A 22,406-nucleotide genomic window follows, 5' to 3' on the forward strand; every position below is an offset into this window, starting at 1 on the left:
ATTTTAGCTGAGAATGTTCCGTGGCAATTTCTCTTTTGTCACATCTTAATATTGGCTGCTTTTCCCATCCTCCAAGAGCGGGGTATCCCCAAGGCTTACTTTCTAAGCTTTTCTACCTAGTATTTTTATCCTACCTGAAAGATCATTCATTGTATCCGAAATCAATATAGATCCTTGTCTTGTTAAGGGATTTATTTTCTAAGCTTCCTAGTGTTCTCTCTCTTCAGGAAGTGAGACTTGAAGTAATCACTCAAGACACGTATCATATCACATTTCGTTTACCCATCAAATCGTCTTATTAACTGCTTCCTCAGAATGTCGTCTGTCTTAGTGATTCCTGTGGCTGCCATCCTAGTCAGTCTCACATGACCAGATACCTGGATGGATTGCATAATTCCTTCAACAAACATTTTTTGAGTGCCTACATTGTCCCAAGGATTGTAATGTGAGGGGAGTATGTAAGAATGAATAATGTAGTCACTGCTCTGGAGCATCCAGAAGTCTAATGAAGGAATTAGATTACTAAATAGGCCACTATGGTTTGGTTAGTAAATGCTATGATAATCCTAAACCCAGGGCAATCTTGGGACCACAGAGGAAGGGCATTAGCCATTTAATTGCCTCTCTTGACTCTAATATTCTCTGCATTCCCATCCATCTGATACTCATTTTATCTTGCTTAGTCACTGCTTCCTTCATATCCTTTTTCTGATGGAAACACGATTGCTCTTTTATTCTTCCCCTTTAGTTTGTCTCTTCTTACCATCACTTTTCTTTATGCTCTGCTAAATGTTCCCACCTTAAAGGGACACTTCTTTTCAACCCAGGCTCCTGGTCCTGCCCCAGAAACATGATGTATTTATTTCCAGTATTGGAAATTCATTCCAGTCTTCTATGAATGGCTTTTCCATTTGCCCTTTCCATTCACTGTCCAAATTCTGGCCATTTCCTAAGGTTCATTTAGTTCTACCATTGCTTTAAAACCTGTTAAGCTTGTCTAATCATTTACTTATCTCAGCCATATAAGCACTTGATTTATAATATAGCATTGCCTTACATTGCTAGTATTATTTTTATTTCCTCAAGGAGATTGTAAACTCTTCAAGCAACCCATTATGTGAGCTTTTATATCCTTCATAGAACCTAACACATTGTTGAGCTCAAACCTTAACTGTTGAATTTCAGGAGTATATAAGTAGGGCATTTTCCCCCTCAAACGTTAAAAGCTGGTTGATATGGGATATATTCCTTTGATCTACTGGGAAAAGTATGTCTTCAATTGAAAGTTAGAAATGCTTTATTGTTTTGTGTAAAGTGTAAAATTGAAACATGGGAGGGAAAAGGCAATATGTTAGCTCACTTCTTTTCGATCAGTTTGTTCTGAATGCTTGACATATTGGAGGTAATGGAAAAAACACTTGGCATTAAAGACAGGAATTGAAACTGGCTCTGTCATTTAATGTGGAACTCTGAGAAAAGCCCCAAATCTGAGTCTTAGCTTCCTCATCGGTAAAATAGGGTTAATATTACTCAAGTTTGTGATGAAGATTACATACCATAATGGATATGGAATGCTTTTTAAATTTCAAAGCGATATATAAGTTTTGCATAATTTTGTTGTGCCCCATCTTGGATGATAGTTTTGAGTTTGTATTTTACAAAAGTGCAGATTTCTTTATAGTGCATTTTGTGATCCATCAATAGTAAGTTCTCTGATATTTTCAGGTCATCCTGGCTTTCTTGCCTCTCAAGAGGAAACAGACTTCTATCCTAACAAAGTAATGTGTGCGCTATGATAGAGTACCATAGAGCACCACTGGGACACCTGACCCAGACCTGGTAGCTGTCAGGGCAAGCTTCCTGGAAGTGAAGTGAAATTAGATCTAAATTCCTTAGATAAGTGAAATTATCTAAGGCTGGACCTGAAAGATGAGTAAAGGTAGCCAGGGAAAAGTATGAGGAGGAAAGGATAAGGAAATGAGAGAGAGAGAGAGAGAGAGAGAATAGCTCCATTCTGGCTGGCTCCGAAATTGAATCCTATACCATATTTAGATCTGCTAAAGATGGGTATATGTGATAAATATGATCTCTTTTAGTTGTAACTGTTTCATAGAAATGATCTCCTAGTATCCCTTTATAGTAACAACTGAATAGAATTTATTTGCTGGGTGTTAACATCTCTTCTTCCTTATGTAGTGATATATTTTATTTATTAGAGTCACAGCAAGAATTACCTCCTTTAGACATTGGTCCATTTTATTAATTCTCTTCAGTCTGCATTTACTTTATAACTACGAATTGCCTCCTTCGTGTCTTCTTTGCAAACTATTAGGAGAACTGGAAAATTGGTTTTGGAGGGGGTTTTGTTTGTTTTTGTCTATAAAAACATTTACTTTTGCATGGCTCCAGATATTTGGAATATGTTTATAAGGTAATGTGGGGACACTTTATTTCTGCTTAGTTTAGGAAGAAATGGAGAGAAATCTGGGCGAAATGTTGCTGTTGGGATCTCCAGAATAGAGAGAGCATCCAAAATGGCACCTGGCACAAAATAGATTCTTAATAGATAGCTGCTAGACAAATGGATATGCTGCATTAGTATAGACAGAACACATTCGGAGAAGGAAAGATGAAAATAAATGTCATACTGCTAAGATAGGGTTTATAAGCTGATGATTAGGAAGTAAGTCTGTATAAGGAATCCTAGATGTATAGATCTAGAAACCTAGATGTATAGTTTCACCTACTCTGCTTTGCTGAATGAGGCTTTGATGTCATATAATTTTATAGTTGTCTGTGAGAACTTGATTAAAACCCTTATAGTAAGTGTCATTCAGCTAAATCCCCATAAAGGAAAGAAATACTAATACTTATCCCCTGTGAACCATATGGAAGATCTGAGTGATAGTTTATAGAGAGAACTAAATGAGGCCCTGAAAAAAATAGACCTACCCTCAGCTCCACTGAGCTACTGGAAGACTAGGCCAATAGTCTTTGTCTCAAAACTTGTGAAAATGCGATTCAGAAACTTGTGGCAAGAATCAGCTTTCAATGCATCACTGCATCATAACAGTATTTTTCTGCCATAATTGAAGAAAGTAATTAAGGAGAAAGAGTATTATAATTATTACCAGGGTTTTTAATGCCAGTGAATTTGATTGGTATTGGAAACACACACTGATTATAACATTTAGTTGATTTTTTAAAGTAACTTTTTCTCCTTCTGTTTTCTGCTGTTTTTCTACAGTATCATGGTTTGCCAGTTACAGAATTTTTTAGGATCCTAAGTTTCAAAGTTGGCAAAAAAATGTCTGGTATACATTAGACCATGGCCACCTAAAAGAGTCAAAAGAGATGCTGGGTTGGGACTGTAGGGGACCTTATTTTGGGATATGAAAGAAATGTGTGAGCTAAGAACTTTGAGGCTCTATAGTGATGGTCTTAACACAGACCTGACTCCCCCCTGTAAATATTTAATGACCACTGAAATTAAATCTATAATAATATAACTCCTCACATGCATAACTCCAAAAATAATATGATACCTTCCTTGCAAATAATGGGAGAACTTTTTAAAAAGGTATTTTTTAATGTTTCCATATGTAAATGTTTGGTATCAATAATTCCAGTACTGGGAGTGGCCCCTGTGCTGGGTGGTCTGATTTTCCAAAATGAAATAACTTCTAATAAAAAGTATAATTTCCTCTTTATTTACAGGGCCAGATGCAGTACTGAAAAATAAAGTTTGTTTTTTTTTTTTAAACTGTACAAAAATGCTTTCTAATTGTAAAACTACGGCCAGAAATTTCCAGACGCCCTTATAAACTTCTGAAATGCCCCAATGGGGCTTTAATGCTCTCTTCCCCACTTTGAGAACCACTGCTGTATAGAATCACATAGTGTTCTAGTGTTTTTTATTAAGATAGCACTACTGACCGATTAGGGTATTTTTTATTAATCATTTTATTAGTAGTACTAGGCTTATTTTGAGCCATATATTTTTTCTCCATCTATCCTTTGGGACCAATCAGTCTTTGTGAACAACTGGCCATTCATAGAGATACTTTTCTTATTCCATAAGTTTTACCCCTGATGAAGATCATAGCTAGAATGAAAAATACTGGTGAGTATGTGAGAAATATAAAAGATTTTTTCTTCCTTTAATCTCTTTAAAAGGTAATTGGCTGCTTAAGTAAAAAATAGTAACAGTATATTGTTATTTCTAACCAATTGAAAAATATGTATGACAGTAGTAGCACAAAGACTTGATGGGGAAATGGAAGTATATGCTTGCAAGACTCTTAAAATACAAATGAAATGAGATGCTATTCTGTGAAGACTACCATGATAAGTTAAAAGATACATATTATAAATTGTAAAACAACTGCTAAAAAATAATAAAACAAAACGCAAAGAGGCACAGCTAATAAGGCAATAAAGGAGATAAAACAGAATGATAAGAAATACTCAGTTCAAAGAATTCAGAAAGAGAGAAAACAAAGGAACAAAGTCATGATCCCTGAAACAAGGTCAGATAAAATGTGTGGGCCTTGTCTGAAGAACATGCTTTGTATTGGAAGTCTTTCACAAGTGCTTAGGGTATCTCCCACTTTCCCCACTCCCACACTGTGGTGTTTTACAGCCCCCAGGCTCATCCAGTACCTGTCTCTATTCCTTCTCTTTGGTACTCAGGTGGATTTGACTTGGTCATGGACTTCTATGTTTGCTAATACAAGATGTTGCATAATAAAGTGGAATGAATTGATTACTGATTTTTCTGTCATGTTTCAGCATACTTTACTCTCTTCTCTTCCCCTGAATTCAGAGACATGAAAAATGCTGTAATTGGAAACAACAAGCAGAAAGCCAATCTCATTGTTTTAGGAGCCGTTCCAAGGTATGTTTGCTATCAATTCCTTTTCTGATATTCATACTAAGTTTCTAGTATATTTCTTATTCTCATCCATAAAGCCCACCTTTTTTCTGTATTGTCTATCCTTTTTTTGAAAACCTCCTAATTTTTAAAATAAATGCTTTGAAATATATGAAGCCTCTCTTTAGAAATTTTTAAGTATCAGAGAATGGAATATGAAGCAAATGTATTAATACTTTTTGGAAATTCAGGAAGATCATTGGCCCTGCAATAAAAGGATGTGTTGGATAGATAGACAATATACACCAGCCTGATTCTTTATCTCCTCAGAGCCTTGGCAGGTTTTTTTGCTTTGTTTTGTTTTTATTTTTATTTTTTAAGATTTTATTTATTTGTCAGAGAGAGCACGCACAGCAGGGGGAGTGGCAGGGAGGGCGAGAAGCAGACTCCCTCTTGAGTAAGGAGACCGATGTGGGACTCAATCCCAGGAAATGAGGATCATGACCTGAACCTGAGCCAGAGGCAGACACTTAACTGACTGAGCCACCCAGCATTGCGGCTTTGGCAGTTTTGTATGACTGGATAATAATTTCTTAGGATTCTCAAAACCTTTTTTTAATTAAAAAAAAAAAATCCTGCTTGGTTTTTAATCCTGACTTTCTTTTTTTAATTTCTAATTTTTAGAATTTGCTGTTTTTTAACTTGGAAAGCTTGATCTTTTTTCTGATGATCTAAATTTTTTTCTGGTAGACAATGATGGTTGTATAACTTTCTCTTCGCCTTTGCTTCTCAGAATTAAGTTTTATGTGCAGTTGCTGTTTTTTAATGTTTTGGTTTTTCTCTTTTCATTTCTGTTTTCTGATATAGTATTGATGATCTTTTTTTTTTTTTTAAAGATTTTATTTATTTATTTGACAGAGACAGATCACAATTAGGCAGAGAGGCAGGCAGAGAGAGAGAGGAGGAAGCAGGCTCCCTGCTGAGCAGAGAGCCCGACGCGGGACTCGATCCCAGGACCCTGAGATCATGACCTGAGCCGAAGGCAGCGGCTTAACCCACTGAGCCACCCAGGCGCCCTTATTATTTTTATTGTAACTGATCTCAAATATATACTTTGGTAACCAAAAAGCGCTCAGTAGCCTTTCCTTAGGGGATAAGTATTCACTGTATATAAATGTACTTTAAGGCACATGAGCGTTCTACCTTAAAACATAAAGGAGGTAATCATAAGTGGTGGATGATTAGAGTGTGGGAGTTAGTTGCTCGGCAGGCAGGGCTGGAATAGAAATGCGAGGATCTCCTGATTTCCCAAATGGGAAAATTGGAGAAAGACAAGTTTCCCTTGCTTGAAAGAGCTGCGCAAGGACTCTGAATGTTCCCTCTAGGCTAAGCCTCTGTGATTTCTGAACCATACTTCTGGATAGTGCAGGTCCCTTGCTAGTCTGAATTTAAGATCTGACAATGGTTGACATTGAATATTCTGAGTCTTCATATCCTGGAGCAGCAGATAACATGAATTGACTTTGGGGCTGCTTTGTCTACTTGGAGACAACTTTCAGATTAATAGTTCTAATAAACTCTGAGAATATATATATATATATATATATATATATATATATAGTGCTTTTGCTCAAAATAAAATCTCTTTTGATTTTTTACCCAAATATTCCTTTTTTAAATGAATAGTTGGTACAAACAAATGATCATTTCCTAGCCTTCTGTTAGCTCACAAACCATATTTTTAATATGTGGGATATATTGATAGCATTTTTCTGTCACATTACTTTTAGCTAAATTACTTTTGTTTAGTTGTTTTAGTCTCCTCTGTTTATCAAAGTCTTTCTTTTTAGATTGTTGTACTTGCTTCAGCAAGAAACCTCAAGTACAGAGCTGAAAACTGAATGTGCAGTGGTATTGGGAAGTCTTGCTATGGGTACTGAAAACAATGTCAAGTCTCTTCTAGATTGCCATATTATCCCAGCCTTACTGCAAGGTATGTAAGGAAGTCATTTTTGTACAAGTAAAAATTAGAAACCGTTTGCAGGGTTTAAAATACAGACTGAAAGGATGAGTCTCACTTCCATTTTCTGTTAATAGGACTACTGTCTCCAGACCTGAAGTTCATTGAAGCTTGCCTCCGATGCCTGCGCACCATCTTCACCAGTCCTGTAACTCCAGAGGAGCTTCTATATACAGTGAGTTTTAGAAGTTTTTGAACCACCAGTTCATTTCACTAATATCATACCTTTACTTTACTCAACATCTCAAAATTCATCATAACTATGTTACAGAAAAGTCTCAAGAAGTATTTCAGTTCTTGCTAATTTGCAAATATCAAATGTTCTAGGTATTATAAAGAAGTGAAAGATAGTATCAGACCTTGAGGAATTTATAAGCTATTTTTTAAAAGACCTGTTTTGCTCTCTTAATATCAAATTAAGGCAGTATATTTAATGTACTCAGTTTAGATTAAATCCAGCGGAGTAAGCTTTACAGAGAATTTGACCTGGATCTTGAATAATGGATACGATTTAGAGAAGTGGAGAGGAAGGAGGGCATTCTAGGAAAGATCTGTATAAGAGAGAAGATACAGGACAGTGGGCAGAATAGTTAATTATAGGAAGGGCATCAGTGTTGATTTCAACGGAAGAGGTGAACCAGAAAACAGCTTGCAGGAGGCTTACTTGCCAGGCTAGAATCAGAGAATATGTGTGAAAGAATCCAGAGATCTTTGGAGTCATTTAGTAGTTTTCAAAAACCTTAGGGATTACTAGGGGATCTTTAATCTATTGAATACATTGGACTTTCTTAATGAGTATTATTCAGGCCAGTATTTTTCATACTCCCTGATCTGCAGTTCACAATAAGAAAAACATTTTCCATCGTCACACTGTGTGTGTGTGAGTGTGTGAGAGAGAGAGAGAGAGAGAGAATATTCCTGAGACAGTCTTCACAAAACAATTCCATAAATGTGATATCCTCTGGTTTCTAGTCTATGCTTTCTCATTTTTAGAAAAATGCTGGTTGTGATTCTGTGAGCCAACACAGAGAATCACAGTGTCATATAGAATATATATAAGTCAGAGATCTTATCTGGAATCACATTTTACGAATACTTCAAGAGCATAAGCAATCAGGAGGCATAGGCAATGGAAGCAGGGAGAGACGGGCATGTCATGAGGCTCCATAGTCATCCTCCCCACATCAGATACATGCTCCTCTGGCCCATAATTGTACATAAAGTCTGTAAGTGAGGTTCATGGGTCACTTTACACAGCAGGGAGGCTCTAAATTATGAAATATCTCAATTTTACACCTCAGGGATTTGTGCAGTATTCTTCAGGGAGCCATGCCATATAAATTGGTATTGTTCACTACAACAGTTCTCAGAATTGAGCACAGACCACGATTGGCTGGAGGCTTTATTAAGCACAGATTGCTGGAGCCTTCTGCCAGACTTTTTGAGTCAGTACGTCTGGAATAGGGCCTGAGAATTTGCTTTTCTAACAAGTTTCCAGGTAATTCAGGGGCTATTGGTCCGTGGACCACTGGTTTACTCTAAGCAGTCCTAAACTGGGAACTCCTTCTCCAAGCTTTATACAGAGAAGGACTCACCTCCTAGTAAATATCAGTCTGTTTCCCTGAAGGTCATATTATGATGTTTACAAAGAGATTAAACCAATCACCTGTCTTCTTTACCCTAGAAGTTTCTTTCCAACCCCTACCCCAGTGAGTGAGAAACTGGTCCTGGCCAGCCGTTTTAACTCCTTTCTCCTTGCTCTTCAGAATGATTTTATGACCCACTAATGGTTCATGGTACGTAATTTGGAAAACTAGTCCACCCAGCTTAACTTTTTTAGACCCAGGGACATTAAGTGACTTTCACAGTGACAGTGTTTTATGCCTCAGGTTTGGAATCTGTGAATCTGTGAAGAGTGCTGGATGGAATGATGACAGAGAGTAATGTTTTAATGTAATTAACTGCCCTCTGTGAGTTGGCTTGTATAGAGCCAGCTGGCATAGCAACTTAGATACTAAACTGAAAACAGGGCAGTTTGCTTAGAAGAAGGTAGGATGTCTAGTTTGAAATCCTGTTTATCAGTTGGGTGACTTTGGGCAAATTATGTAACTGTTTCTTGTTTAATGAACTATAAATCGTAGATCTATATAAGACAGTTGGCAGAAAGGGGGCAGGTGTGAAGAAACGGGATGAAGCTGTTATTATAGGAAAACCGAGAGATGAGAGAGCAATGGAGGAAAGAAGGGAGGTGGGAGTAAGTTCAGGAGCTTAATAGAAGCTTTCATATCATCTTTTGATTGCCTGTTCTTTCTTAGCTGCTACTTGCTTCCCTGTTTTCTGCCAACGGAATCACTGTTTCCCCTCCCTCCTCCATGAAAGGAAATGTACTTAACATTCTCATCTTCTCTCTTCCGTTTCTTTCTACACATTTAGTATCTGACTTCTTTGGGGTTTTCTAAATTTTTCATTTGTTTTTAAACTGCTTGTGATAACACAAAAGGGTTATACTAATAAGCAAAGGGAAAGATTCTGCTTAGAGGGAATCAATTGCCTTTTGTTTTTTTCACTTAGCCTTTTAAGGATTTGGGGCATTCTTTTCTTTCTAAGGGAAACCCCGTATCTTGTTCATCCCAACAGTAGTATTCTTAAGTTACCTTCCTTCCTTCTGTTGTCTTTTGTCAAAGTGTGGTCTATGGACCAGCAGCAGCAGCCTTACCTGGGAGCTAAGATCCTACTCCAAATCTATGGAATCAGAATCTGTACCCGATGACTATCTCCTGGGAATTTGCATATACATTCATATTTGAGAAGTACAGCTTTAGGACTATGACAGCATTGACTGGGAGGCTTGAGCTAAGACTCCTTTTCCTTCTGTGGTTCAGACCAAATACCCTTTCAGCTTTTAATTCCCTTTGCACCCTAAGAAGAAGAGGATTCTTGGAGAGCCCGCCCTGCAGCAGATTGGGCAGATTGTCCTCTTGTCTACTGCACCAACTTTATATTGCTAAGTGTCAGCAGTAGGCAGAGAATGTGCTCTAAGTGAGGAGTTGATATTTTACAAATTGTCTTGTGAAGATTGAAATTAGCTAACTACAGTCATTGTGATTCTTACTAGTAACTGATATTTACCGTAACATCTCAGAAATCAAAACTGTCAAGTTTTATTTTTATACTATAATTCCTCCTTACAGGCTATTTGTTATTGTATATCTCATTAGCTCACATTTTGGTTTCAGAACAGATTTCTGTCATGTCTTTTGAAATAGTTTTGTCTTATTGTGAGGATATAGGCTGTTTATGTGGGAGAAATTGAGAATTTCCCATTCTTATATTTTGTTGTTGAGGATGAATATTGAAGCCTCTCATCCTTTACCTAAACAATTTGGTGATTCTCTTTTTTGTTTTGCTGTGTTCCTTAAAGACTGTTGATTTACTGTGATTAAGAAGCTTGGGGCGCCTGGGTGGCTCAGTGGGTTAAGCCGCTGCCTTCGGCTCAGGTCATGATCTCAGGGTCCTGGGATCGAGTCCCGCATCGGGTTCTCTGCTCCGCGGGGAGCCTGCTTCCTCCTCTCTCTCTCTCTGCCTGCCTCTCTGCCTACTTGTGATCTCTCTGTGTCAAATGAATAAATAAAATATTAAAAAAAAAAAGAAGCTTGCATATGTGCCTGCTCATGGAAGTAGTTACATGTATTCACAGTGCCTAAGTTCCTTGTTGCTGTGCTCTTTTCTTTCGACTCCAGGATGCCACAGTGATACCACACCTCATGGCGCTACTTAGCAGGTCCCGCTACACACAGGAGTACATCTGTCAGATCTTCTCACACTGCTGTAAAGTAAGAACCAGAATAAATGTTCTCTGTAATGTAAAATCATCTATGCCCCCAGGAGATGTGCTTTCTTTGTGTATCTTCCCAGAGATAACCTGTAATATATAATTATGCAGACCTTTGTATATTCTCCCCTCTCCCCTATTTTTATATATAAGCAGACCTATGTATATATCACTTTACCCTTCCCCTTTTTGGACACAAATAGTAGCTTCCATACATATACATTCCATACATATACATATACATATACATATACAAATACTTTGTATTTTTCATTTAACACATCTTGAAAGCTATTCCATATCAGTACATAAGAGGCCCCCTCATTTTTTTCCCCAACAGCTGTATAGTATTTTACTATAAAATACATTACTATATCTTTTACTAGAAAGATGTACAATAATTTGTATAACCAGTTCTCTGTTGTTGGACATTTGCCTTGTTCCAGTCTTGCATTATTATAAAACAGTGCTGCAAAAATATCTTGGGTAAGATATTTTATAAGAAATTGCTGAGTCAAAGAATGTGTGCATTTGTAATCTTACCACATACTGTCTTGTATAGAGGTTGTACCATTTTATACTCCTACCAGCAGTGTGTGATCATAACTGTTTACCCACACCCTCATTGTTGGAAATTGTTTTAAGTGATCTCATATAAGGTGAAATGAGAGCAGCTTCTCTGCTGTCTGTTGAGAGAAATTTCTGTTCCTAAAAGGGTCTCAACCTAAACTAAAGAGTGCTGCAAAGTGCTACTTACTTTGTTTCATAGTTTACATATGGAGTATAGTCTTTTGATAGCCATGGGTGATTATTTATTTGAGATCTTTCATAATTTCTACACATTTGCCAATTTCTAACCACATGTTTATCTTCTGATGACTATAAATTTTTCAGGACAGCATTACTCACCTACCTATATTTGTAATAAGACAAAGTAAGGAGTTTGGGGAACTGTAGAAAATAAAGGAAAGAGAAGTGAACACCTACATATGAAACCAGGAAGATCATACATGTATATTATTTTAGAATAATTACCCAAATAAATGAAAATTTAAATCACTAGGTTCCAGAAGAAGTACCTTAATAATTTGTTTAACCCTTCCCTCCCAAATCCTAGTAGGCTTTCACAGCCTATTTGGTTCTATTTAAGACATTTAGAATTTAAAGATTTTGTCAAAAATCTTTGAATTTCTCTTCCCAGATTGCTTTGACAGTGTGGAGGTCAACTCATAGGTGCAGGGATGTCAAACACTCCCTTAATCTTTTGAGGTGGACAAAGAAAGACTGAGAAAATGACAATTTTGTTGCCATTTATTTGCTAAAAATGAGCTGAACTTCTTAGGGTGTAGAATTTTTCAACAGTAAAATTAAGTCTTGTAGTAGCCCAGCCCTGGCAGATAGGTGAAGGAGGATACTCCAGAACTCCTGTACCTCATTAGAAATCTTTCTGCATCTATACCTAAGTGCTTGAGAGCCCAGCATCTAATAGTTACAGTAATCCCAAAGGGGTACTGAAAATTAGACCTGGAGGTATAATTACTACATGTCACATTATTATGTTACATTCAGAAGTTACCCAAATAGCTTTTAGAATTACTCATCAGAAACTTCTGAATCCCTTTAGGCTTAAAATTTCTCAGTGCTTTTTTAGCTGAAATCATGGATAAAAGAAAGCCATTAAATCATTAGTTCTTTTGCTGGAGAGAATCTTATGCTGAGCAAGAATTTGTAGGCATCCTCATGCCACTAACAGAACTGAAGATATTATCAGAGAAAATCACCTTAACTCATCTTTTGTTTAGCCTGGTAATTAGCTTTTGCCACTGTAATTAAACAACCAAATTTAAGTGTTCTGAGATATAATTAAACCTTAGGAAATATTATAGATTTATAAACCCAAAGACAATAGCCTAATATAAATATTACTTTTTCTACAGATTTACTAGCATGAATCTTTAAAAACAATTGATCTGATGATCTCTGTATAGTCATTAACTATTAAAATCTTTTATTTTCATGTTGTTCAGTTTACAGATAGGCTTAAAATAAGATTCATAATAGAATTTTCAGACTCATTCACAACTTTACATATACAGTTGATCCTTGGACAATGGGAGGGTCAGGGTTACTAAACCCTGCTCAGTCAGAAATAGACATATAACTTTTGACTCCCCTAGAACTTAACTACCAATATAATCCTAATAATACCTTAGAAATTCTCTCCCTGATGTATTAAGGAGCAAAAAAAATAAAAGCTAGTAATATTAAGTTGTTGCCACCTCTTAAACAGGTTATTCAAACTTTTGAGACCTGTCCTTTAGAGTTTAAAATCTTGAGGGCTTATTTGCTTCCCACCCTGTGGATGTTGTCTCACCAGCCCAGATCCATATGAGTTAATTTGGAGAGACCTAAGAGAGACTTGGTAAGAATCAAATGATAACTTTACTCTGGTTGGTTCAGCCAACAATTCCATTCTTTGCAGTTGTTTTTACACAGTCTTGTGTACAACCACAGAGAGGAGGAGGAAGAGCTTCTTTTGTTATAATTATTTCCTGTAATCTCTGGGGCAAAGAAATTCAGGGATTAAAAACTACAATATCTTATAAACAGAGGGAATAGTTATGTTAAATGAATTGCATCGTGCTTGATCTTTTTCATAATATAACTTCATCAGTACAGATATTCCATAAGTGATCTAGCTCTTAAAAAAAGATGCATGCAAAAAAAAAGAAAAGATGTATGTGGATGGGTATTTACTGAAGTGATTTTGTAATAGTAAAAGATTGTAAACAATCTAAATGTGTAACTATAGGGTACTAACGTATGGGTTATCCATACAGCGGAGTAAGGTCAAAAAAGAAATAAAGCTCTTTCGGTACTCGTGAATGATTTCTGGGAAGTACTATAAAGGAATCAAAGGTTCAGAGCAATATGTATAGTATATGTATAGTACATATAGCACAAATATATGTAGTATTCTGCCATTTGTGTTGAAATAGGAGAAAGGATATACTTATGTATTTGTATATGTATGTAAGGCTTGAAGAATATAAAACAGTCTGTTAATATCAGGTCACCTCAAAGCAGAGGAACAGAGATAAATACAGAGATGGAAGAGCCATGAGGTGCAAGGGTAGAGGCAGTACCCCATCTACTAGCTATTCTTCTAAGTACTGCCAGTATTTAAATTAGGATGTTGAAATTTATATGGAAGACAAAAAAACCTTAGTATGCTAACATGTCAGCATAATTTAGTGTAATTTAGGCTTATCTTCACAATTTATTCTAGTTACCTTCTTGTTACTATGTAAGAAAAAAATAGGTCAGATTCTTAGGAAACCCTTCTTTTTCTAGGTTTTCCGTTATAGTCTCCACCATTATCTTTATATTGAATTAGCAGGAGACTCCTGTTTCAAATGAGACGATTCAAGTAAAGCATTTAGAGCAGTCCCCAACTCATAGCAAGTACCCAGTAATTAGTACCTATAATTGTAATTGCAGAACCATGGATGAAGATGAGGTAGGAAGATAAAGAGCATACTTCCATCCTGTGCCTTGAGAATGTCAGTATCTTTAGTTGTTCTAAAAGCAAGCCTGCATTATTCTGCATGGATATGTTAGTATACATATACCAAGCGGGGTATGCAAGGAATTTATCCTTACACTCTTCTAAGAGTTTCCACTGAGGTGGGGCTGGCTTTAATAATGTTCAACAAAACATTTGTTTTTAATAGTGAAACATTAGAATCTACCTAATATATGTAATGGGGGTTGCCTGAGTAGAGTGTGGGATATTTTGCATCAAAAATCAGAAACCAGAAGTTAGTAAGAGAAATTGCTGAAGTGTTTTTGTTTTTTAAAGGAGCCTTTTAATGGTATATGAAATGTTCGGGGAATTACTACCTATAAAATAGAATATGGCTGTTTTGTGATTCAGGACTATGAATACTGATCTCCCCACTTTTATCCAGGAAAGAATGAGGCATCTTCAAGATCATTGTTACTTGGCTGAATAGTGCCTTGGAAAAATTGATTTGAGAGTTTTTTTTTTTCCTAGACTAGCAGCTGGTTTTCTTTGGTGAACCCAGATAGGTAGCCGACTTTCAGTGCTGTGTTTTCCTCTTCTGAATAATGATAAGCATAAAATAGCATCCCTGTCCTTGCTCTGACTTCATTATTTGAATGGGTGGGTGGTACATAAAATCAGTGTGTTAGGAGGGGCATATGGCTAGCTCAGTTGGTGAGCATTCGACTCTTGGTCTCAGAGCTATAAGTTCAAGCCCCACCATGTGTTATAGAGATTACTTAAACATTGAAGAATTTTTTTAAAAAAAATCAGTATATACAAACTGTGGCAATTTCAAAGCCTTGCATTAACCTTTAGCTTCTGTCACTTTGAAGATTTCAATAAATTGCTTAGTAGAAGACAGCTGATGAAAAATAAAATCCTGAATTTTCCCATTTCTTTACCTTCCTACTCTCAGAAATGATAACTTAAGAAGAGAAACGAGATAGAAACAGAAACCAAACCATATTCACTTCTATGTATGGAGTGTTGTGTTTTCCACCATCCATAATTCAGACTTCCCTGATGGTAGGTTAAGCTCTGATCTAGTTCTTGCACTTAATTAGTTTTAGGGTTCCTCTGACTAGTTCATCAGTCTAAAGTTGTAAGAATGACTGCTGTTCTCTCTAGCAGCATAGTGTAAGGTTGTGTACATGAAATGCAGAATTCGCAGTGGTTCTGTTGCTGTGATGGTGTGTTATTTAAGAACTACAAAGGGCCTGTGCCAGGATAGCTTCTGTGTCCCTTTCATTCCTTGGGGGGAAGGTAAGGAAGCAGTAGTTCTACAGAACTGGGGTGACATAAGAAATGGCAACGCTTTGTCTGCCTTGCTTTATTAGGATGGATTTATGTAAGAGAAGTGTAGGTGAGAATTTGTAGTAAATGAACTTCCTACACTTAAATAAATGTTTTGTTGGAATCAGTCATTACTCTTTTTAATGTTATGTTCTCTTTTCTTACAGGGTCCAGATCATCAAACAATTTTATTTAACCATGGTGCAGTTCAGAATATTGCTCACCTACTAACCTCAGTATCTTACAAAGTAAGATGTTAAAAATTATGGCCAGATTCTTCTATTTTATTTTTGGTTCCTAGAGTCTTGATCTAGATGGAGGCCCACATATCTTAGTGCTTTGATAGATATTGTGATCAAGAATAACATTTTATTAATAAAGTGGGGCATTGTTTTACCTATATAATCCTCTTTAAAGAATTTTAAAAGCTACCTTGCCTTTCCATTTTTTTTTTTCTTTCAGAATATTGTTGTGGCTTGATTTGCTATTGATTTTAACAGTCTCTTCTGCTCTGATGTCAGTGCCAAAGCTGCACATGAGGAGGAGGTTCCTTGAAGTATATAGGAACACTGGCTTGCTATATCAGGAAATACTTTGATTTCATATTTGAGACCTGACTTAGCCACAGTGACTCAGATTTAGAACACATACCTACATATACATCAACATTTAAAATGTGTTAGGTATTTCAAAATGTGAAGTCTCATAAAAAGTTAGATTTTTGTCTGATGCTGTGATTTTTTTTTTTAAATGTGTTCTGTTTTGTATTTTGAGTTAAAAAGTCAGAGGTTTTCAGACTTGTTAATTAAATTTCCTTCATTGTCTTTTATGTATAAGAAAACATCATGATACGTTATCAAGCATGAACTTAAAAATTTGGTTATTTCATTGTTGTCCAACTAGCAACTTATAGCAGATTGTCTTTACTGTGTCACATTAGAGTTGGTATGCTAGCACTTCGACACAGAGCATTGAGAGAAGTACTCATTTTTGTTGTTTGTCCTTGTGCACTGATTCTAATCTGCTCTGTATTGCAGCATGCTAATATCTATGTTTTCCTACTTTAGACACCCAGAGTTTGATCTTGGTGAAGCACTCACAAGGACAGGAATGGGGAATGGAGTCAGCTTGGAATTAGCCACAGGGAGGGGGGAAGGAAATATATACTGAAAGCTGCTTCCTCTACCCCGTGCCACATGGAGGCTGAAACCAGTCAGCATTGGCACATCAAGAAACAATTGCTGGGGCGGCTATTTACTTTCTCCTCTTCTCCATCCTCTAGCTTCATAAATTCCCTCAGTTCTCCCTCCTTTTTTCTTTTCTTTTCTGCACCAAGCTTCCTTATCTACTATAATAGGTTACACATTGTGAAAGGAAAAAGGTTTTGGTAACATTATTCTTTAGCCAAGGTTTGCTCCATTGTCAGAGTATCATTAGCAGTTTTAGCTCCCATATTTTAGGTGTACACATGCTGTGCTGCTGATCATTGCTGAGGTGACAGACAGAAGTAATTCACACTTTGAGCTACCTATCCTACCAATCTCGAGTTCCCGCCTAAGAACATCATATTGTAGACTCAGGCTTGGAAGTGAGGATTAGATAGTCTGGTGAGAACTAAACAGAAAGAATGAAAAATAACTGTTCTCAAAGAAGCTCCTGCGGGTTGTAAAGTATATTGTATGTAGTCAAGGGTTTGACCCCATGTTATGGTCACAGACCAGTAAACTAGTTTTGAGGAATGTAACACAATTTATAAATGTTTTTGTTGTTGTTGTTTATTTAAATTCAGTTAGTCAACTTATGAAACATGATTAGTTTTTGGTATAATGTTCAATGATTCATTATTTGTGAATAACATCCAGTGCTTTAAAAGTTTAATTAGGGGGTTCCTGGTTGGCACAGTTGGTTAAAGCATCAGACTCTTGGTTTCAGCTCTGTTTGTAGTTTCAGGGTCATGGGATCAAGCCCTCTGTCAGGCTCTGCGGTCAGCATCGGGTCTGCTTGGGGCTTTCTGTCCCTCCATCCTCTCTCTTTCTCAAATAAATAAATAAATCTTTAAAAAGTAAAATAAAAGTTGTTAGTTTAGTCCTTTCCAGATTTTTACTGTAACTTTGTTTCCTTCTGTTCTCTTTGCCACAACCCCATCCTAGATACTACTATAAGACTACACTATTTTTTTTCTTTTTTCCTTTTTTTTTGTCTTCAGTTCTCTGGTTTGTAGTTGGGGGAGCAGAAATGTCCCACTTGAAAGGCAGTTGGTAATTAAGTGTTATTAAGCTCTCTCTGGCTTACCAATATTATGTTTTGTACATTATTCTTTTAAATTTGATTAGGAATTTATCTGATTAAATTTTAGTTGCTGTTTTTTCCTGTTTTTTCTTTTCTATTACTTCACAGTTAATTTTAACTCTTTATAATTAGTTTAATTTACTGTACTCCAGATATTCAGGTGTTGTTTTTATTCCCTTGAGGCCTTCTTTTAATATTTTAAGCAGATTTAAACAGTTATTTCTTCAGAAGAGTTTAGATTCTTTGATATTAAAATTCGTTATTTGCAAGATCAAGATCAATGCATTTTTTTTGTTTATTATTACAGGTTCGAATGCAAGCACTGAAATGCTTCTCAGTTTTAGCTTTTGAAAACCCCCAGGTATCGATGACTCTGGTAAATGGTAGGCTGAAACTTTCAGTGGCACCTACTTGATTTGATTTATAAACTTCGTAGATTTAAAGAATTCCTTAATTCTTGTCGTTTGTTTCATTTCTAGTTTTGGTTGATGGAGAATTGTTACCACAAATATTTGTGAAGATGTTACAGAGGGATAAGCCTATTGAGATGCAGCTGACATCAGCAAAATGGTAAAAGTCAAGACAATGTGGGAAGAACAATAGTGCTTTATCAGTATGTTAGAGTGTTTTTGGACAGCCCAATTAGCTCACCTCCAATCCCCATCTTATTTTGGGATTTGGGAATTTGCAAGTCATGAGGTTGTCTCATGTTTTCTTAAATGGGTATGAATTTTTTACTCAGCATACTACTAGTGGCATGCAGAGCAGCAACACTCATGTAACAGCTAAGACTTACACAGAAAATTATTTTATTACATTCTCAACATACTCTCCTTGTATTTCAGTTGAAATAATATAGAATTAGATTTAACTAACAAATTTATGCTAAGAATTAAGAAACTATAAATATAGGAAAATATAGAGTGAGAATTAGTTGAAGTTGATAACCAAGGCATGATTTCAGAAAATATGGCTTCCTCATCTTTAGAAAAACAAGACATAAAATTCTCATAGAGATGCGACAGTTTATAAGATAGTTAAGTTCTTATTAGTACAAGTCCTGGCACATATAAGCATTCAATGTATGTCAATTCAGTAATTATGAGCACATTTAATAGATAGGTTGAGCACCTGCTGTGTAAGAGTCTTTGCTAAATTAATTGTTCCAGTATTCAAGAATTTGTGGCTGTCTAGTATTTTAGACAAGGATGAGGAATTTTCAGGGAATTACTCATGCACAATGAATTGTTTTGTTTTGTTTTTAGTGTATTATTTATATGCTTGTTTGCTTTTTGTCTTCAAAAACCTTTTTGTTGTAAGATAAATGCTCTCATGGGACTGGTTTAAAAAAATGTGGTAACAAGTCTTAAGATGATAACAGCTATAAACAATTCAATCCTGTACAGTCTAAGTAAATTTTATTGATTTTTTTATAGCTTTCTATAGAAGCCAGAATATGGAGTGTTTTAGCTCCCTCTCCCCGGCTTACTGAAGGAATCTAATCCAAGAAGGAAATTCATTAATTTAAGTTTCTGAAGTGTTCAGTACCTGTTTAGGGAGTACTGAGTAGTTTTCTTCTTCAAAGACAGGTATCATTGTGAAGGCAGATTGTTTTTTAATAGAGCCAAATCATTGACCAGTTGTCAAAGCCATTGCTGGCAAACTCTGAAGAGTTATTAGTTAATTTCTTATGGCTACCACTAAGAGTTAAATGCTTCTTTTGTGATACTTGTACTACTGGTGTTGGAGTTAGAATATCCCAGCTTAGCTTAATTTAATCTTAGACACTTTATGAACTTTATATTTTATTTTTAACTTTTCCCCCCTTTTTATTATGGAAACTTTCTCACATGAAAATTATAGAAAAAAGTATAAGGCATCAAAAACTAATGAGGTACTATATCGTGACTAACATAATAAAAAATAAAAAATAAAAATTTTTAAAGTATAGGGAACTCCACTGTGCCTGGTATATAGCTTCAAAGTTATATCTGCTCATTAAGCCTTTATTTTTTTTTAAAGATTTTATTTATTTATTTGACAGAGACAGAGACAGCAAGAGAGGGAACACAATCGGGGGAGTGGGAGAAGGAGCACAATCAGGGAGAGTGGGAGAAGAAGCAGACCTCCCGCCAAGCAGGGAGTCCGACGCAGGGCTCGATCCCAGAACCTTGGGATCATGACCTGACCCGAAGGCAGACACTTAACAACTGAGCCACCCAGGCGCCCCAAGCCTTTACTTTTAAAACAATTTTGTATATGTTTTTGAAAAATACCTGACTTACTATCTTTATATATCAGTTAGTTGGTTTTGATTGTTAAATTGGTGAAACCGCATATGAGGTAATCTGAAAACCTTCTTCCTTAAGATAAATAAAAGTAGCTGTCTTTTTTTTTCTCCATAAAATCCTAAAGGCAAGGAATTTTTCTATTAAAGCTTTAAAACACAAGCAAAAACTTACTTTCTGCCATCTTATTCCAGTTTAACTTACATGTGTAGAGCTGGAGCAATTCGGACAGATGACAACTGTATTGTATTAAAGGTGAGCTAATTAATTCTTTCTAAACACATGCAAAAGTTCCCCCACTCGTAAGTGTTGAATATAAATATTGACATTCCCATTTCTTTTTTTCCTCCTATTTCTTTTTTATGTAACTATGGTATATGTGCATAGCATAAAATAATATTAAAACAGCATGCTTTTCTTTTTAATGGCATACCATGTAGTTTTAAAAAATTGCTTTTAGATGTGGTTTTTTTTGTTTGTTTGTTTTTTTTAATTTTTAATTTTTTATAAACATACAATATATTTTTATCCCCAGGGGTACAGGTGTGTGAATTGCCAGGTTTACACACTTCACAGCACTCACCAAAGCACATACTCTCCCCAGTGTCCATAACCCCACCCCCCTTCTCCCAACCCCTCTCCCCCCAGCAACCCTCAGTTTGTTTTGTGAGATTAAGAGTCACTTATGGTTTGTCTCCCTCCCTTTAGATGTGTTTTGAGAGGCAAAGTGAAATAGTTCTTTTCCTTGTCACACCTTTTTCATCTTTACGGAAATTAGGAGGATCTAGAAGTTGTAAAAATAAATAAAATTCAGGTGAAATAGAAAATATATTTTAATCCTTGATTTTCATCAAGTTTGCAGTGTAATTTTATAAGAAAGCACTTCATTAGCTCTGTAGACAAAGACCTTATATCACCCTCCTGACAGATAATCAAAAGACATAATGAAAAAAGAAAAAGTAAATAGTACATGAAAACCAACATCATTGTGACATGTCAAAAGCAACTAGAACTCAGAAAAACCCAAGTAAGAGACTGGCCCTAGAAGTTACAAGTCTTGGATTCTGGTTTCAGCATTCCACCACTGACTGGCTTGGATAACCTTGGGTACCTCCCTTACTCTTTTGGTGCTTCGTGAAAAAGGAGGCAATAATTTTTGCTCATCTATCCCACAGGGTCATTTAAAAAATAGCAATATATTAAATATATTAAACATCTTATTAGCTACAAAGAACAAAATTAAGTGTAAATAAATTGGTTATGTTTCATTTTATGATTGTGATTTTATGCTCATTATCAGTGTACAGAATGAACCCAAGGATAAAAGAGCAGTAATACTAATGTTTGCTTTAGTCTTTGGTGAAGCAAGTCAATTAATTAGAACTGAGGACCCACTAAGTTAGCAACATTGTGTAGAGTTCTAAGGGCTTCCTTGCAGGTAACCTTAGTTTATTTGCTCAACTGTTCTACCCCTTCTCTTCTCCCTTATTTGTAAATCTAGGTTAATAGCATCTTCTTCATGTAGTAGTTGTGAGTGTTAAATTCAATAATCCATGAATTTATGGTATTAATAAATATTAGTAACTGTTCAAAAAAAATAATAAGACTTTCCTCTTGGAAGCCTAGGGTTGTATTATAAAGCCTGCACTAGCCTGATAGGATATCAGTAGTGAAAAATGAAGTGCTAAACTCTATGGTAAAGATATAATAGGAACTTAGAAAAGAGCATAGCACAGACAGTAATTGAGGAAGGCTTCCTATAATTACAACATTTCAATTTCCACCCTTGTGGTGGTGTTTAAAATGTGCTCATCAGCCTTAGAAATAGTAAATACTTAGAATTTTTTTATTGAGGACCTAATGTAGATGAGTTAACAAAACAAGCACCAGGATTTTTGAAGGACCGCAGAAGTAAGATTGGACTAGCAGGTATAGTCATTCTAGGGATTGATTCAGAAAACCTAGGAATGATTGATGCATTTCATTAGCATTATAGGAAAACTCATGGAATCAGTAATGATAAGATCCCTGAATTTTTAAAGCTATATTTCGGTTTTGCACCTATAGATATTGATCATACCCCAAAAATAAAAGTCATCCCAGTCATATTATTCACTAAATAAAAGATAGCATACTTTTTCTGCGGCAGAATTGTTCCTGATTAAACTGCTGGATGTCTTTTATCAGCTCTCTAACCACCTGAGCTAACTGGCCACTCTGCTAGATGTCTTTTAAATAAATAA

At 35.9% G+C, this 22,406-nt stretch overlaps 1 protein-coding gene across 5 annotated transcripts in view; it reads left to right on the top strand.

Annotated features, from left to right (window-relative positions):
* ARMC8 (armadillo repeat containing 8) overlaps positions 1–22,406 on the top strand; it is a 120,830-nt gene that overhangs the window by 38,227 nt on the left and 60,197 nt on the right. For 4 of the 5 annotated variants that reach the window (XR_004283426.1, XR_004283427.1, XM_032334141.1 and 1 more), the window contains 8 exons: positions 4,826–4,897; positions 6,724–6,866; positions 6,971–7,068; positions 10,634–10,726; positions 15,754–15,834; positions 18,183–18,258; positions 18,355–18,445; positions 20,358–20,418. Coding sequence is in view for 3 of the 5 variants with exons in the window: in XM_032334141.1 (XP_032190032.1) it covers positions 4,826–4,897; positions 6,724–6,866; positions 6,971–7,068; positions 10,634–10,726; positions 15,754–15,834; positions 18,183–18,258; positions 18,355–18,445; positions 20,358–20,418 (715 nt within the window). In the remaining 2 variants the exon portion in view is untranslated. Of the gene's footprint in view, positions 1–4,825; positions 4,898–6,710; positions 6,867–6,970; positions 7,069–10,633; positions 10,727–15,753; positions 15,835–18,182; positions 18,259–18,354; positions 18,446–20,357; positions 20,419–22,406 lie in introns of those variants that run through there. The other variant, XM_032334164.1, reaches the window with a different exon arrangement.

Source organism: Mustela erminea, chromosome 1 (genome assembly GCF_009829155.1).
Source record: "Mustela erminea isolate mMusErm1 chromosome 1, mMusErm1.Pri, whole genome shotgun sequence".
Classification (NCBI taxonomy): Eukaryota; Metazoa; Chordata; class Mammalia; order Carnivora; family Mustelidae; genus Mustela; species Mustela erminea.